The 12,462-nt window shown below is 33.3% G+C and overlaps 2 protein-coding genes across 2 annotated transcripts; one reads left to right on the top strand and one right to left on the bottom strand.

Moving 5' to 3' along the window:
- Positions 1-588: 588 nt before the first annotated feature.
- LOC112021718 (probable protein arginine N-methyltransferase 3) lies at positions 589-5,964 on the top strand. Its single transcript, XM_024054286.2, has 7 exons — positions 589-1,066; positions 1,672-2,184; positions 2,304-2,401; positions 3,067-3,145; positions 3,238-3,498; positions 3,589-3,756; positions 5,196-5,964. Exons 1-7 carry the CDS (start codon positions 725-727, stop codon positions 5,652-5,654), a joined length of 1,920 nt encoding a protein of 639 aa, XP_023910054.2. The 5' UTR covers positions 589-724; the 3' UTR covers positions 5,655-5,964.
- Positions 5,965-7,863: 1,899 nt separating this feature from the next.
- On the bottom strand, positions 7,864-10,479 carry LOC112021732 (F-box protein At5g49610). The gene is made up of 2 exons (XM_024054297.2): positions 10,380-10,479; positions 7,864-9,437 (listed from the first exon to the last, which is right to left on the bottom strand). The coding sequence occupies exon 2, from the start codon at positions 9,360-9,362 to the stop codon at positions 8,130-8,132; it is 1,233 nt and encodes a 410-aa protein (XP_023910065.2). The 5' UTR covers positions 9,363-9,437; positions 10,380-10,479; the 3' UTR covers positions 7,864-8,129.
- Between the last annotated feature and the right edge of the window lie 1,983 nt (positions 10,480-12,462).

Here is a 12,462-nt window from a genome sequence, read left to right as displayed (position 1 = left end):
AAAACAAAAGGTTTTAGGAAAAATGTCCACATAATATCAAACACAATTTTTAATAAAGTTAACCAAGTACTAGGTAAAGGTGTTTGTAAAAAAAAAAAAAAAAAAAAAGAAAAGAAACAAAACAAAAAAGGTTAGAATAGATTTTTTTTTTTTTTTTTTTTTTATCATTTTTTTGTTTATATAGACTTATTTGATTAAAAATAATAATAAGATCAATATTGGTGTTAGGATTGTTATTAAAGAAAATCAGAAACAAAATAATTAAAAGTATTATTTAAATTTCAAGATACATTTCCCAATCATATAACCAAAGCCAATTTATTCCAACTTTTAATCAAAGAAACCAAAGCCAATTTCATTCTTTTTATTTTTTAAAAAACAAAAGGTTTTAGGAAAAATGTCCACATAATATCAAACACAATTTTTAATAAAGTTAACCAAGTACTAGGTAAAAGTGATTGTAAAAAAAAAAAAAAAAAAAACAAAACAAACAAAACAAAAAAGATTAGAATAGAACAATTTCACTCATCAAACACAATTCCTAACAAAGTTAACCAAGTACAAGGTAAAAAGTGTTAAAGAGAGAGAGTTTAGATAAAAAAAAAAAAAAAAAACTAGGGTTTATCCTCGGGGTTTAAAGTGAACGCTTACAACGTTAAACCGCCAGACACTTGAAACTGAGCCATACCAATATTCCAATTCCTCCAAATTACACACAGCACCAATGGCCACTATTTCTAATCACCCACAAAGCGAAGAAGAACCAAAAAACCACGAATTCGACGATGAAGAAGAAGAAGAAGAAGAAGAAGAAGAAAACGAAGACGAAGAGCTCGAAGGCTGGGACGATTGGGAAGCTGAAGACGAAGCCGGAGAAGAAGGAGATGAAGAAGAAGGCTCTGATTCCAATCTCCTTTGCTTGTTCTGCGACTCCAGGTACGGTTCCTGCGATGCGCTATTCGACCATTGCATTGCGTCGCACCATTTCCACTTTCGCGGGGTTCGGACGAAGCTGGGTTTGGATTTCTACGGTGGGTTTAAGCTCATCAATTACGTCCGGTCTCAGGTCGGTTTGCTATTTGATTTGAACTTTTGTTTGGTTGCTGAGAATTTGAATGAAAAATGAAAGAATGTGCATGAAAAGTTGGGTATTTGTAAACTCACGCTGAAAATTAGCTACTTTGTTGTGTCATTGAGCACATTTTCTCAGCATTGAGAAAGAGAGTTTTTTGTTTGCTTTACACTCTCTGTTTGGTTGCTGGGAAAATGAAGGAGAATAAAGAAAAAGGCTAAAATATTGTTTTGACCCCTATACCTTTTAAAGAGATTTTTTTCCCAATAGTTTAGGGATGAAAAACAAACTTTTTGAATTGAAAATTGATAAGTGTAAAATTTTCAATAATTTAGAGAGGAAAAATGAAGAATTTCAAGTTTAGGGATAAAAAAAACGAAATTCATGCAAAGTTATAGGGATGAAAATAATATTTTAACCAAATAAAATTGGGATTTATGTGCTCTATTGTTAGAGTTGTCTCAGATTAATAGTCATTTTTGTGAGTGAAAGAGTTTTGATTGCATTCTTTTCAATTTGCTAAGTTAATAAGTTATTTACTTGTTGAAAGCTCATGGTGTTATATGTCAATATAACACATTGTTTATTTTGTGAACCAGGTGGCAGAAAGAAGATGCTGGATTTGCGGTGTTACCTGCGAGTCCAGCCAAGGTCTGCAGAATCATAAACATGAAACATTCAGCATTGAAGACATCAAGCCACTCTGGGATGACGATAGATATCTAAAACCTTTCATGGAAGATGACTCACTCTTATACACTTTTGGTGATGATGAAGAGGGAGAAGGAGAAGATGACTACAGTGCATCGATTGATAAAGATGAACTGATGAGGGATTTGAAGAAATATGAAGAGATTTGCATCGATGATGAGAATACAGGGGACACGATTGTATATAATGCTGATAATTCTGACAAAAATGGAAGAAAAGGGGTTGCTTCTGCTTCCAATGGCCATTTAGATGAAGCAGGTTCCTCTGAGAAGGCCTCAAAGGATAAACATTTAAGAGGTTCTTTTCCAACTCTTCTTTCAAAGGATATCAAGAATGTGAATGAGAATTATTTTGGGGCTTACAGTTCATATGGCATTCACAGAGAGATGATAAGTGATAAGGTTTGTACTTTACCTCTTGGTTTCCTGGGGAAGTGAATTTTACTCTTGTCAAAAGATTGGATTGAAAAAAAATTGCAACTTGTTTGTTAATGCTATCTCATATATTCTGGTTATTGCAGGTGAGAACAGATGCTTATAGACAAGCTATCTTGAAAAACCCTTCTCTTTTGAATAATGCTGTTGTGATGGATGTAGGTTGTGGGACTGGAATCCTAAGGTGAGATGACAAATATGATTTTCTGTCTTACTGTGTTTATGATTAGCTGAGTTGTAGCTGTTTGATCTTTTTCATCATAGTCCAATAGTTCATTGCCTAGTGCTTATGCAGTTCAAACTTTTGATCAAAGTGACAAAGGATAATATGCTTTGACCCTGTGGCTCCATGCTTTGTTTTGCATACATTTATTTTGAGATTTTCCTGTTATTTGAACATTTTGGATCAACATAATTTTTGAATTAGGATAGTTTATGGTCAAACGTAAAATGCTATTGCCTGAAATTGCACACGATCATATGATTGTGGCTCTTGCAGTTGAGACTGGGACTCTTGTGGATCTCAATTATATAATGAAAACGACTTCATCATTTTGAACTTTTTTTTTTTTTTGGTTGCTCTTTCTTAATCTTCTCATGTATGTCATGAGTCTTCTCATGGAAGAATGTGGAAAAAACTTGGATTTTTAGTTTTAGATGTTATATTAGATTGTTGGGTTCAGCAACTGATGCTGTTAGCCAAGTTCCTTATATTAACACTTATTGGAAAGAAAAAAAATTTCACATATTGGTACAATATATAAGGTCAATTTTCTGTAATATGCCTCTCTGCTTACTAGAATAATTTATCTAACCTTTTTTTTTTTTCACTTCAATTCCTTTCACTAGCCTATTTGCAGCTCAAGCTGGGGCTTCCAGGGTAATTGCAGTTGAAGCCAGTGAGAAGATGGCTGCAGTTGCCACCCAGGTAAAAAATTTTCCTAGTTTTATAGTTGTTAAATGTACCTCTGTATTTCCACTCATAGAGTTTTGCGTGCCTTTTGTTGGTTTTGGTTGCAGATTGCAATGGACAATGGCCTTTGGCAGAGTAAAAGCCAAAATGAAGGTAATAAACACTCCTCTCGGGTAATAGAAGTGGTTCAAGGTATGGTTGAAGAGCTTGATAAATCTTCACAAATTCAACCTCACAGTGTTGATGTATTATTGAGTGAATGGATGGGGTATTGCCTTCTTTACGAGTCAATGCTTAGCTCAGTGCTTTTTGCACGGGACCGATGGTTGAAGCCTGGGGGTGCAATCCTACCTGACACAGCAACTATTGTGAGTCATTTACACAGTTCCTCTCACTTGTCACAATCTCTTTTCAAGTTCTAGAGAGCTAATATTTTTCTCTTCCAATTTTTTTTGCAGTTTGTTGCAGGATTTGGTAAAGGTGGTACCAGTGTTCCATTTTGGGAAAATGTATATGGTTTCAACATGTCTTGTATTGGCAAGGAACTTGTTGGCGATGCTGCTAAAATTCCAATTGTTGACATTGTGGATAATCATGACATAGTGACCAATTCTACGGTTCTTCAGGTTAGTATTACCCCATTTATTGACTTTTGAAGTATATATACCATTAATTGGGATCTCAATTTGCTTTTGAGGCTATATCATGACTTGGCTACGGATAGATAACCTTTTAATGGTTTATGATGGTTAAGTCATCACCATGTTTAGGATTTGGGGAGAAAGGAGGGGAGAGGAGGAGGATAAGGGGAGGATAGAGAGGATTTGGGATCTCAATTTGCTTTTAAGATTAAGGCAACCTAATCCCAAAATTTAAATAAGTTTTTAGTTCAACTTTGTTGCCTCAAATTTGGTGAAGAGGCGAATTAGGGACTATTTATTTATTTATTGTCAACAATTCCACAGTTGGCCTAAATTTATTTTATTTATCCAATTTTTCCACAGTTGGCCTGATATTCTTTTCTTTTTCCATACGTTTAAATATATTATTAGATAGTCAAAAGTTGCAATTCCTTTTTTTTTTAAGGGGGGATGGGGGTGGGTGGATGGTGGTTTCAGCCATTTTTAATTTGACTTTTGTAATGAATCTTGATTCTCTTAAATTTCTCCATAAACCGCAATTTTAAGTTCTTGATTATAAATTTCCTAAGTTTTTGCTCACCTGCATTCTTAAACACACTTCATGACTTGTCAAACTTTTAGAAATAGGGAAATAATAGTTACTTTCTTTAGACTTACTATTTTTATGGGTTTCTTTCTCCATTACCCTGTACCCCTTTATGAAACTTCTTAAGGGTATCCAAGTTTTCTAGCATGATCATTAAGACAGATAACAGAGCTTTTATGGAATGATATTGGAAAAGGTTGGCAAAGTTATCTTTAAGTTAAAAATGTGAACTTGTAAAATCTTCTTTTAGCTTTGTTCTAGAGCTCTTTGATCAAATTATGCCTTCACACTAGCTGCTTTGTGTGGGGGGGGGGGGGGGGGGGGGTTTATGCTCTGCAGGGTTCAAAACAATTCTAAGACATTTAACAACTTTTATAGAATGACATAAAAGAGGTTGGAAAGTTTTCCATGACTTTGCTTGCTAATTTAATTGGTATAGTTTTTGGACTTTGTATCAGCATCCTTGGATCAAAACTCTCTTTTGTCCAGGCCGGGTGGTTTATGTGTATCAGAAGGACTACCCCTGTTATGTAGCCCAGTTTTTGCGCCCAAAAAATATTTCTTTTAAGTAGATTCCATAAACTTCTCTCGCTATTCTTTATGAAAAAATTGATTTTGGCACTATGGACCATGGGTTTGTATATTCTGGAAACAACTCTAATTCCTAGATTAAGGGTAAACCTTGCTTAACTTTTTGGCTCTAACTTCTAATTGTAAATATCAACTATATTGCCTGAATCTACTAATATGCTGCACTAATCCCTACCTAATTTTGTTTAGTTATATATCTTGCTTGAGTATTTTATATTAAATGCATTTCTTTTTTTGTTTATTTCAGACCTTTGACTTGGCAACAATGAATCATGATGACGTGGATTTCACTGCAAGCGCTGAGCTGGAACCATATTCTGGTGGTTCTACAGGCATGTCGAATGATTTGGAATGTCAAACAAGATCGTGTTATGGGGTTGTCTTGTGGTTTGAGACTGGTTTTACCAGCAGGTTCTGCAAAGAAATGCCAGTTGTGTTGTCCACATCCCCATACACTCCGAAAACACATTGGTCGCAAACAATTCTTACCTTCCGTGAGCCAATTGCCATGGCATCAGGAAAGCCAAGTGGTGATAGATTGGCCGCAATTGGCACTGAGGCCTGTCCTGCCATGAAGATTCAATTGCGTGTTAGCATTGCACGTGCTGTTGAACATCGAAGCATTGACATTTCCCTAGAGACCGTTGGGATTGGTTCTGATGGTAGGAAATGCAAGTGGCCTGTACAAATTTTTAATCTACATTAGGCCATATGCAATGGATCAAAAGCTTTCATCAAAAAAAAGAAAAAAAGGGATCAAAAGCTAAGATCATCCCACTGGCATTGTCTGTCCTGGCAGCCTGTGGATTAGTTTTGCGGAGTTTTGTTTTGTTGTAGTAATCATTTTATTGTTTTCTTCAATTTGCTTAGTCTTCCAAAAGGCTTCTACAATTTGCATTATATCTTTGTGCGTTTCATCCCAGTATTATAATGTTGCAAAGGATGTAAATTAGTTGCTTTTATAATTTGGAAAAAATTTTGGCCGAGTTCAGCATTGCGCTGTTTAAACTGTTCAATTATAGTTTTGTGTAGCGTGAATTATCTCTACCATAATATAATTATGGAATGCTTAAGCATTTATTAGAAGACAATTTTCCTTTTGGTTGAAAGAGGGAATTAGATTAAACAAGAATTAAGTGTCTAGGTTACATAACACTTCCAAAAAAAGAAGTTAGTAAGTCTCTCTTATATGGGGTGAACCCCACAAGTGTGAGGGCTTTGCTTCTCCTTCTTCCTCACACTCTTTAACGGTTTTAGAAAGAGGGTTTAGAGTCTGTATGGTTGGGTGGTTGCCCCTCTTTGGACCCAATGATTTCATTAACTTTGCCCCTCAAATCTACCACCCATCCTTCTCTTCCAAACCCCACAAGTGTGTAACAAGGTAGTCAATATCGTACTGGTTGCATATCAGTATCGAAATATCAATGTTTCATACCGGTTTAAATATCGGCCATGTACCGGCCATACTGGCCAATTTTGGGCAATACCGGCCGGTACAAAAAAAAGTTTTTTTTTTTTTTTTTTTTTAAAGTTTTGTAATTTTTGAATTTTTGTTAGGAAAGAATAGTATCTTATTTGCATTAACTCATTAGTATTATTTGTTTTCTTAGTATGCAATGGTAACTTTTAAGCTTTCTTTTTTTCATATTGTGTTTTTTTTTTTTTTTTTGATACTAAAGTTTAAAACTATGAATAATTAGTTCTGAATTGAGGAAATATTTGATGGTAAACTTTTATATTTATTATAATACACACACACATACACACACACACACACACACATATATATATATATATTTATTTATTTATAAATATAAAAAATAGCAGTAAACCCGAAACGGTACACCGGTATTGACCGATATCCGAAATATATTGTACCGCTAGCCAAACCGGTATAGCCACCAGTACGGTATTGACTCCCTTAATGTGTAACCCATTCTATATGAAGGGGTGTTACATATGTTCATTATATCATATACCCTATCCCAAGCATTAGCCTAAACCTGGTACGAAATAGTAAATACAAGAAATATGATTAGCATACAATACAAAATGATCACTCTAATTGTTTCATTCCTTTGCCAAAAGAGCACGCCAAAGCTAGAGGCCTCTCATTCAATCCCACAATTCACCACAAAAAGATAACCACTTATATGTATCACAACAATCCCAAAACTAAGAGTTTCAACAATGTTACTTGCACATATTTGTGAATAGTTAAACCCCTTAGGTAATGACTCAAATTTTAAGATTTCAAACTATGAATCTAAATTTTTTTTTACTCTATCACATGGAAAATTTCATGCCCTACATCAATTTCTATGTCATGTTAACAAAGGCCTCAATATAGTACACTCATAACGATGATAATTCTGGCACTACTATCAAATTTTGCATAGAAGTTGACTAAAAGACCACGAAAAATCACATATTTCTTTTGAATAAAAATCAATATCAAAACTTTCAACTTGCAAATTTCAATCAAAATGACAGACTTCGAAAGAGGTCAAGAACAACAGACTTTATAATATTAATATATATATATATATATACACATATATTTTCTTTCTAGTTTTAATTAATTTTTCCGTTCATATTTTGAAATATAATTATCTTCTTCATTAAATGTAATGAATCTCTTCACTCTTAATACATCTAGGAGTAAATCTCCAAAATTCCTAAAATTATTGTTCCTGCAATTTTTATTTAGAATCATTAAGCACTATTTGCATAAAAAAATCACACTAAATGATTTAGCCTAATTTCATCAAATAATATTCACACAATTTAAAAAATATATATTTTAAAAATAATTATGCTAAAAAATTGAAAATTTAAATTTTTTGAAAATTTTATTCTAATGTTTTTATGAAATTAAATATGGTCATTATATTCAAATATAATATTTTCTAAGAAATTGGAAAATTAACTATCTAATCTAATGCCCTTTCAAAAAGATTAAAATTCCTTTTCACACTCTTCAATCGGTGTCCAACACCACTACCTGAAAATAGAGGGAACAAAATCCTAGTTAACAATGAGGAATCTTCTATGGTGTTGTTTTTCTTTTCTTTTTGGTCTTCCTTGGAATGAAACATCACTTGGGTACCCCATCACTTCAATCTTCTTTGAAAGCATCTGCAGCTGCTGAGCTAACAGAATATGGGAGCAAAGTTGGATTCTAACATGTCCTTTTTCTTTTTGAAATTTTCAAGGATGAAACATCCCTTGGATCTTCACTTGACTTGTTCTCATCACTTTGATCTTCCTTGAAAACCCCTGCAGCTGTCAAGCTAATGGAATATGGGATCACAGTTGGATTCGACAAAATTAAATCTTGTAGCATAGATATATAGCAAAGCTGCTGCAGTTTCCTACTTCTAAAATTGTACGAGAACAAACACCTATCCATTGGCATAAACAACAAATCTTCATGGAAAGCCAAAAGCAAGCGCCTTTTTACATTACAGTGAGTCAAATCTGTATAACTTTCTTGACATATATCAACCAATGTCACCTGATACTTGAGCACCCACTCAGATGAGGAATAATCTTTCAACATCCACACACTAAAATCTTCACCATGCACACACACATAATGAAGATATCCTTCTGAACATCCAAGAATGAGTGAACTTGAAGCTTCACCAGGTAATTTAATCACCTTAGAAAGCTCTCTTTCGACATCAAAACTCAAAATATGGTGGTTCTGAGTTAGCCAATTGAACATCTTGCCAACGAAAACTTTATTGTTTTTGTAAATTTGATATCTGCAATGGCAAACCTCTTTAGAAGTTGTCCAACTACCTGTCTGTGAGGAGTACATTGCAAATGAATACAAATGTGGATCCACTTTTGATTGTTGAATGCTTACCAACTTGAAAATAGGGCGAGTGTTTAATGAATAACCGAATGGATAGAAAGCTAATCCAATGCTATCACCAACAACACACCCTTCTGGCTTCAATGCAATCCATTCTTTAGTCATTGGGTTGCAAATGTATATCACTAGTTCCTTTGCCTCCCTATTTCGCACTCTTCTATAATAATCATCAATAGGATGGATGCAACTCCGGCAACAGAGAAGCCCATTACACGAAGACATGATAACAACTTCCTCTGGAAGAAAATTCAATATGTTATTTTGGATGAACGATCTGTTCTTGTGAATAGGAATGTATGTGATAGGTCTAGAAACACAATCGACATTATCCTTGAACATTTGAAAGAAAAGCCCAGAAGGTCCTTCTCGTTCTACCCGTTTAGAAAGTATACGCAAGAATGAAGGACTACTAATAAACGAATTCCATCCTTTAGAGACACACTTACTTGAAGAAAGATCCTTCACAGACAATCGTGACAAAACTTCAGATGCAATATCAACATGAAAGAAAGGGATGTTTACTTCTTCCATTGCTAGCAATTCTTTAACCACTAAAACTTAGATCATTCCAAATTTGGTTCTACAGTTTAGTTTGATGAGAAAGACCTGTCAATAGGATTCAGAGGAATGAGTCACTCAAGAATGGCCCTTGTAGGCATTAAATTGACAAAACCTGTTCAAATTTACAACTCAATATACACACCAAAAAAAGAAAAAGTTGTTCAAAGGGATACCATTTTTCACACAAATAAAGTTTGAAGTAAAAAAAAGTCACATGCACTAATGAGGCTATTTAAATAAATAAAAAATAGTGTTGAGTATTGTGCTACATTGTAGAATATAAAACTAGATTGGAATTCCTGATTGTAATTATGAAGAACTAAGAATATAAATGAAGGAGTTGGTAAGATTGATTACCAATTGATACCCAACAGAAACTATCTTGGTCATGTGTGTACAATGTAAAGGTTAAGATGGAAAGGTTGAAAAACAAATTGCCACAGAATCAGAACGGCAGGATATAATGTGGTAAACTGTGTTCAAAACAAAAAAAAAAAAATGCATACTTCATGACACAGAATGCTCGAGCAAGACTATTATAGATAGTGTAGCAGGAATAGAATCAAATGCATTCATTAGACGAAAAACATAGCTCCAAGAGAAGAGAGCCCAAATGATATGGTATTGACATGTTCATAAAGCCTGAGCCTATAAAAAAATGAGAAGAAACATTATTCCTTCCTTTTTTGGCCAATAAAATTGCAAACTTCTCACTACAATTTTCAAAGCAAAAACAAAAACTTTACAGATTAACCATATCATCATCAATGTATATCGTGCAACTAAGGCAAAAAGACAAAAAATCAATTGAGATCTAGGAAGCACGGACACGGACACCTTATAGGTACAAGGATGACACAAATATCATAAGTAATTTCTGAAAAATTATAACATAACATAATGGATACGTCACGGCCAGGTATGTCATGAGCATAAGTACTGAGTCTAGTACCAGAAAAGAAATCAAAGTTAAGAATCCAATATTACCTCAGCAATATCGAGAATTGAGCAGTGGATAGTCGCAGGTCTTGAGAGAGAGAATTATGCTGTTGCGGATTTTGGCTTCGGCTTTTGTATTTATACTTTTGATGGGTTTTGGATTCGGCTTGGTCTTCTTTATCCATTCGGATTCGGAGTTGGTTCTAGGATTGGTTTTTTATTTTTTATTTTTTTGTGTGCTGAATTTCTAATTGGATTTTGGGCCAGGCCAGATAAGAGTAGGTTTGCAAAATGGGGCCTATGGGCTTATTTGATCCATTAATTAGTGAGAGTGGTAGGGAAAAAAAAAAAAAAACACATAATGCCACCATTTTTGTGTAAAATTTACTACATAAAACACACAAAAATAATACAATCATTATGTTAGAGCATTCTTATTAAGGGTTTTAAATGCTAAAAGATGTATTTTTTAGCATTTTTGACCCAAAAATTTGCTCCATTAAGAGTTTCAAATGCCAAAAATTTTGGCATTGATGAACAGTTCGGTTTCATATTTGAAACCACACTGTTCACCAAATGGTAAAATGTATATTATTTTTTTATTCAATTGGGGCCCACTTTTTTTATTCAATTGAGAAAGAGAGAGACAAAGGAGAGAGAAGGAAAAATAAAAAAATGATAAAGAAAGAATATTTAATTGAAATGTTAAAAAAAATAGAAGTTTTGATAGAAGAGATGTTGTAAAGTGGGGTGTTATATGTTATAAAATTGGGATTTGAGATAGTAAATGCTAAATTTTTTGCAATCCTTGATAAGAATGCTCTTACCTAGTGCGGCCCTTAAGTACATATAATGCCACCATTTTTGTGTAAAATTTACTAACAATTTTATTTATTTATTTTTATTGATAGTCATGTCCAAGTCTTTTTTAGAGATAGTTTCAACTAGGGATGAAGCTAGAATTTGGAGTTAGGGGAGCGACTTTGTGGCTTGTTGGTGCGGCGGCTTTGGCCTCTTACTCTATAGCTTAACCATTGAGATTTTTTTTTTTTTTGGTGTCTTTGTTGCATGCGTGCAGCTGGATAAGGAAAAAATAATTTTGTTTACAACTTTTTAGAGGGCCAGGTTGTTTGTTTTGGGTAGAATTAGTTGATTGGGCTTAAAAGTTTTTATTTTATTTTATTTTAAAAACTTTACTATTGGTCATTTTTCTTGCTGAGCTAGTTTTTTAGGACTTACATATTTTATTTTAAATTTAATTTATTAATTTTTTATGGCCTTTTAAAGGTGAAAAATGGTAAAACTACAAATTTTTTACAAATTAGTAATGTGGTGAGTGATTATTGGTAAATAAAAATTGATGTAAGTGTGTGAACCAATAAGAATTTGCTACCTTAATAGTTTGTAAAAATGTTGTAAAAAAGTTTACGGCTATAACATTACTCTTAAAAAAATCGATGACACTTTAAGGGGTCAAAGTGTAATTTTATTGAACAAAGTTGCTAAAACTAGTATCTATTAATATACTAACATTTTTATAAAAAAATATTTAGGGGGGCACCATTGCCCCCCAAGTCCATATCTAGCTTCATCCATAATTTCAACCTATGTCGTCCACTTTTAATGAGCACGCATTATCATTAAACTAAGACACAAATTAGTTTTTTGTGTAAGTGAGAATCAAATCCTAGATATCTTGTTTGAGAACAATTTTTTTTAGTAATTAAGCTAATTGGAACCCAACTGTAATTGGTTATGTGCAAGTTAGATGCACTACAAAACATGCGGGCTTATAGCCGCGTTTGCAAAAACACAATTATAGGTTAAGTCTATAGCCATGTTCATAAATATGGCTATAGGTCTAGCCAAATATATATATATATATATATATATTTATTTAAAGGAGGACCTATAGGCNAAATGGCGGTACTAAATTGTAGAAATTTTCTTAGATTTTTAGATTTTAAGAAAAAATATATATAAATTTTCTTCAACTATAATTTCTAAGTGAATAAAAATCTTAATTTGATTAAAGTTGAATTACACTTGTTGTATTTCTAAGTGGATAAAAATACAACAACGTAGTGTTTAATTTGTTCTTTACTTTAGTTTATTTTGTCTAAGGTTGCAA

The sequence above is a fragment of the Quercus suber genome, unplaced genomic scaffold (assembly GCF_002906115.3).
Source record: "Quercus suber isolate HL8 unplaced genomic scaffold, Cork oak 2.0 scaffold_497, whole genome shotgun sequence".
Taxonomy (NCBI): Eukaryota; Viridiplantae; Streptophyta; class Magnoliopsida; order Fagales; family Fagaceae; genus Quercus; species Quercus suber.
The sequence above is the reverse complement of the archived record's forward strand: the minus strand, read 5'-3'. Positions and strand labels throughout refer to the sequence as shown.

Coding starts and splice junctions, on each gene's coding strand:
- LOC112021732 (XM_024054297.2), bottom strand. CDS start 9,362: ATGGAAGAAGTAAACATCCCTTTCTTTCATGTTGATATTGCATCTGAA.
- LOC112021718 (XM_024054286.2), top strand. CDS start 725: ATGGCCACTATTTCTAATCACCCACAAAGCGAAGAAGAACCAAAAAAC. Junction 2,185..2,303: donor GAGAGATGATAAGTGATAAG/GTTTGTACTTTA, acceptor TGGTTATTGCAG/GTGAGAACAGATGCTTATAG. Junction 2,402..3,066: donor TGTGGGACTGGAATCCTAAG/GTGAGATGACAA, acceptor TCCTTTCACTAG/CCTATTTGCAGCTCAAGCTG.